Genomic DNA, 6,000 nt, shown 5'->3' with positions numbered 1-6,000 from the left:
TTCTCTTAATGCCCAAGAATTAAATAGATGAACAGAGTTCACTACTACAAAAGCAGGTTTTTAAGTCGATCCTATAGGACATTTTACAATGATTTGTTAACCGTCGTAAAAGACAATGTCGTAATATGGCCAAACACGTACAATGATGATTTTGGACCCGTCTCCGTATAGTCGTGTTTCCAAGACGGTTATTTGGTTATGCGTGTAACCGTCTTAGAAAGTCGACTATATGTCTTAGTATTCGATTTGTGTCTAGGTCTTTCTACGACGGTTATGTGCATAGCCGTCTTAGAAAGTTGACTATACTAAGACGGTTTTTGTAATAACCGTCTTAGTATTCGGTTTGTGTCTAAGTCTTTCTACGACGATTATGCGCGAAACCATCTTAGATTTCCAGACATACTAAGATGGTTTTTGCAATAATCGTCTTAGTATGTAGCCTATTCTAAGACAGTTATGAGCATAACCGTCTTAGATTCCCATGTCCACGGATGACATATTAAGATGGTTTTTCCAATAACCGTCTTAGTATGTCTAGCGTTCTAAGACGGATTTTTGAAAATCGTCTTAGAATATTTTATTTTTTTTGTAATTTTTTTTGTGTTGTTTTATTTTTTGTAATTTTTTAGAATATCTTTCACTAATACATTAAACATTGATTTGAAGCAAAAGTATACTCATCATTTTCAACAATTGTAAAATCATTTAATTACATAATACAAGAATTTACATAATTAATGAGACTCTACAATTTTGCAACAATTTACATTACTATACAATAAAAGTTTCAACTAATTGGCATTAGAATATCTAACATTGGTAGCATGGTAGAATTTTTGTGGCCAATGATCCATAGAATATTGACAACTGATTTGAAGCTAACATACAAGTTTGTGGCCAAGAGGCCATCCTTGAATAAACCTAACTTTCCAGATGGCACATAATGTGTTCCAAGGCCAGCATATATTGCATCTGAGGGAGTAGAAATCCTCTTTCCAGTCAATCCAAGATAAGCACCTGCAATTAAAAAAAAAATTCAAAGTAACATGAATCAGAATCCATAGAGAAACAAGTGGAACTGTGGAAGAACCTTTAACAATATATACAAGTAAACTGCATGGTTCTGTTGAAATCATGGAGTTTTAGGTATAGAGGGAGCAGATTCAGAGAAAGAGACTTTGAATAATATTGTGTTGAATATGATGTAATACAATGTCATATTATGTGCATAAAACTTAGAGCATTGGCCCTTATATAGACCAACTATAAACAACATTAACCCTTATTTATAGTAAATTCTAACTAAACAAGGAAACAAAATATGAGACAAGGAAACATCTCATAACCAATCCTAAGACTAAGAGATAATGACAAATAGGAAAACTAAGCCTAAAGGATATTTTAAGATATGATCAAATATATGATAACATATTTTCATATATTCTAACAGTTTCTATATTCAAGCTCCTGCTTGCAGCAAACAAACCAAAATGTTGTCATCACTCATCAGTATTTGACATCAGATTGCTCTAACCACTAACCAGCTAAATTCCACTATCAGAAAGACCATAATAAAAAGAAATAGAAAATGAATTATAGCATAAGTAGACTACTATTACAAAGGTAGACACAAAACAGATGACATCGTTTCGTGTAAAACCACTCAGAAGCCTTTGTCTTTTAATTCCTAGCCTAGAACTCCAATATTTGCACAGAAAGATCATAAACCTAATTCCCATGCAATAATATCTATATTGGCAGTCCAATATTTCAGCAAAATGATACTAGTATGTACATATTGTAAAATTAAAGTCTTACATACAGTTCAAGCAAATAGTTATCTTGAATAAAAGTCCATTTTGTTCCATATTATGACTATTAATGTGTCCAGAACAACCCAAATTTATTAATCTTTTCTACCACTATCATCTAACATATTAACAATTCTGTTAGGAGAATAAAGCATATATTCAAATTTATTATTCTCTAACCTCTTACTGAAAGAGAAGCAATATTCTTATTTAATGTATTTAACATGGTAGTTTAAACTTGGCCCACTTATACACAAGCAATATATTATTTTTAGTTCTTTTCTCCTAATAGTACTCAGATTTTGTGGTCTCACATGTAAATCGCACCAGTAAGGCAGATCAAAGAAGATGAATCTTTTCTTCCAAATATTGTTGGGGGTGCCATCCTTTTTTTGTGTCTTCCCATACATACGGCTAATGTTCTTCACCCGATCAAAAACTTCAACACCTGACAAAGGAATCAGTGCACTGTCAATCTCAGATATCTTATTAAATGTTTTCTTCATTTGCCTATATGGGTGAAAAGGTTTTAAAAATTTTCGGTGTCTTGTATGCATTGTCTTTTTGACATGCTTTAATTGGATGTAACTTGTGTCTTTCTCACATATGGGACATGTGTGGTGGCCTTTCACACTATATCCACTCAAATTCCCATATGGTGGAAAGTCATTAATGGTGCAAAATATCATAACACGCAACCTGAAGGTCTCATTAGCATTCCCATCATACACATCAACCCCTTCTACCCACAATTTTTCGAGGTCTTCAATCAAGGGAGCAAGATACACATCAATGTCATTTCCTGGTTGTCTTGGACCGGTTATCATCATAGACATCATTATGTACTTCTGCTTGATGCACAACCAAGGAGGGAAGTTGTAAATGATCAACAAAACAAGCCACGAACTATGATTGCAACTCAAGTTTCCAAATGGATTCATTCTATCTGAAGCAAGAGCAAGCCTTAGGTTTCTGGGATCTTGGCCAAACTCTAGATACAACTGATCAATTGTCTTCCATTGAGAAGAATCAGCAGGATGACAAAGCAATCCATCTTTGGTCATGCCATCAGCATGCCAAGTTAGGTTTTTCGCGTCTTCTGCATTAGCAATCAATCGCTTAAACCTTGGTATTACTGGAAGATACCAACACACTTTTGGTGGACGATCTTTGTATGTGCTTGCATCTTCACTGCAATCGTCATAATTCACTTTGTAGCGTGACACCCCACATGTAGGGAAGTTGCACAATTCAACAAACTCATGTCTATACAAAATACAATCATTAAGGCAAGCATGTATTTTTTGGTATTCCATACCAATAAGACATAATATCTTTTTTGCCTCGTAATGAGTCTTCGGTAACATGTTATCTACAGGAAGCATATTCTTCAATAACAAGAGTAATTCGTTGAAGCTTTTGTCACCCCACCCAAATCTTGCTTTCAAATTCACCAAAGCTAACACCCCTGATAACCGTGTGTACTTAGTGCATCTGATATACAATGGCTTCTTCAAATCATTATCTAACTTTTCATAATACGGTACATGTGTTTGCCTAAAACCCTCTTGTCCAAGATCACATATCATGTCTTCTATATGATCACCGACTTGTTCATCAACTGGACCAGTCGAAGGGGTTGATGACATTTGTGGTAACTCACCATGCCATAAGTAGGACAGATACCATCATAGATAAGGTGTGTTCTAATGTCATCCAAAAATTGTTGTCGCCCATTCAAACATTTAACACAGGAGAAGTATACTCCACCAATGTCTGGTGCGTTTTCTTTGGTAAATTTTAAGAAATCTTCAACCTCATTGTCATACTCTTCAGTTATGTGTGGTCTTTTCATCCAACTTTGATCCATCTTTGGTGTACTATCAGACGAGGTACATTATCCGATATGCATGCGAACCTCTTTTTTTCGTAAAAAGGTGTGACCCTACCCCATTCACGAAGACATTTTTTTTTACTTCATTCAAACAAACAAGTTAACAAGGTTATGTTAAATTTAACTAAATTTCGGCAGCATTTCGCTTTGGTCTCCAAGTACACGACATGAAAGCAGTGACAACAATTCACCTCGATCATGTATGCACCTAGAGAACAAAGCAAGAAGCAGTGTCCGAAATTTAGTTAAAAATAACACAACATAGTTAACTTATAAGTGAAAATGATGTAAAAATAATTAGTCTTCCCAAACTGTCCAAACGGACAATTCAAGATTCAATACAACAATTAATCCAAACTCTCCGTATTAATCGTTGTATTGAACCTCAAACGGGGAACTATGGTTGGCTCAATGAAGTAGAATGTAATACTACACAATAGTTACATGTGAACCAACAATATAATAAATAATGACATAAGTGTAAGAATGACATACATACCTCGAAATAGGCTACTAACTAAAGCTTTGATTGCGGTGACGCTGTAGATCAATAGATGATTGTAACTTCAGTTTAGCAACAAGTAGTTTATTTCTATCCTCAACAGCCGGCGTAAGGTTTAACAATACTACCTACACACAATTAAAATAATTTAACACCATAGTAGGAGTAGAGTTTTCTAACGAAAAATAATTGAAACACAAAGCTAAAATATGTATTTGTCATCTACAATTAAATATGCATATGGCGTTTCTGAAGTAAATCTGCATATGGCTTTTCATACGTTAAGTTTCAGACTAGAGGCATTATTCCTAATATGGTATCTAGACCTTCATGCTACATACTGTTACTAGAGCTTCATATGTATTTGTTAACATTGAGCAATTTATCTGTAATATCTACTAACATATATACAAATTAAATAAACACAAGCTGACTTATAATTAGGTGGAATATTTGTTGGAAAAGTTTGATTATGTCCGTTCAAATTTTACAGCCGACTTTTGTTGTATCTAGTATAAGTTGTTTAGTGTTCTCAGTAGTCTAGGAACTCTCTTGTACTCCTTTTCTGTACACACACACACACACACACACACACACACACACACACACACACACACACACACACACACACACACACACACACACATATATATATATATATATATATATATATATATATATATATATATATATATTTGTTGAATGTGAGACACTCAAGCATTTTGTGCCTAGGTAACCTAATAACCTCCTACATTATTAAACTAATGTTGCTTGTTACATGTAGTTTGTCCTACTATTTGTATAGCCTAGAAGTAGGGGCTTCTTATGTTTGTACTCTATCATATTCAGTTGTATACAGTACTTTATTATGGTACTGGGGGTGGAGGGTGGGGGAGGAAATGTGCTCAAGTATGCAGTAGGATATTTAGTTTCTAATTAGATTTCTAGTTAAAGTAAAAAAATTCTGATAGAAAGACATTGTGTAGGATGTAGTAGTGACTAGCGAGGGTGTTTGGAAGAAAGCATAAGGGTGCAGGCAGAATGATAAATAGGCTGATGATGTGCTTCAACAGAAAAATAGGAATTGATTATTAACTAACAAGCATCACTTGCACTTGCTCCTTAACCTTTGCATTACCCATCATGCCTTGCCTATTCAGAAACCTTACACCTAAATTCCTTTTGAAGCACATAATACTATTAAAAATATCTAATTACTAATATTATACTATTACTAACCTGGTACAACAGAGAGCATCATTTAAATTACTTATTCTAAAGTATGAACAAGGTGTATAAATATAGCTGGTATATATTCAAAGCTAATTATGTATAAAAAGAAATCAAAGGTCATTAATGAAGCAATAATGGATTCAATTAAGATCAGAGATGATGGCGTCTGCAAATAATTCCAGGTTTTGAAGCAAACAAGATTTTCTGTTTCTGAGCAAGAAATATAGTTACCTAACACTTTTTATGTACATGAATTTAATTTTCAATTATTTCTCATATATATGGGTCACAAACTTCTGAACATATGAAGGAAAGTGGGAAGAGAGAGAGAGAACGGACTTGAAATTAAATAGAAGCAAGGAAAGTGAAAAGGGAGTTGTGCTGCTATCTTTATGATGATTCACACCGAAGTAGCTCTTTGTGTGTGTGATCATACACAAAACAAGACAAGTGTAACAAGTTACATGAAAGGATATTTTTATTTAAATTAGCTGGAGACATATGTCGTAATGTGGCTGGAGATAGCCATGGCTAAGGGATAGTGTTGCAGTTTCATAGAG

At 34.1% G+C, this 6,000-nt stretch overlaps 1 protein-coding gene across 1 annotated transcript; it reads right to left on the bottom strand.

Annotated features, from left to right (window-relative positions):
* Window positions 1-787: 787 nt before the first annotated feature.
* On the bottom strand, window positions 788-3,460 carry LOC113001424 (uncharacterized). The gene is made up of 2 exons (XM_026128121.1): window positions 2,224-3,460; window positions 788-1,017 (listed from the first exon to the last, which is right to left on the bottom strand). The coding sequence occupies exons 1-2, from the start codon at window positions 3,458-3,460 to the stop codon at window positions 788-790; spliced, it is 1,467 nt and encodes a 488-aa protein (XP_025983906.1).
* Between the last annotated feature and the right edge of the window lie 2,540 nt (window positions 3,461-6,000).

This window comes from Glycine max, chromosome 4, assembly GCF_000004515.6.
Source record: "Glycine max cultivar Williams 82 chromosome 4, Glycine_max_v4.0, whole genome shotgun sequence".
Taxonomy (NCBI): Eukaryota; Viridiplantae; Streptophyta; class Magnoliopsida; order Fabales; family Fabaceae; genus Glycine; species Glycine max.
This window is presented reverse-complemented; position numbering and strand designations above follow the sequence as displayed.

Excerpts from the sequence above, each read along its gene's own strand:
- LOC113001424 (XM_026128121.1), bottom strand. The coding sequence starts at position 3,460 with ATGTCATCAACCCCTTCGACTGGTCCAGTTGATGAACAAGTCGGTGAT. Across the intron at positions 1,018-2,223 it reads TCGGGTGAAGAACATTAGCC|GTGCTTATCTTGGATTGACT; the intron begins GTATGTATGGGA and ends TTTTAATTGCAG.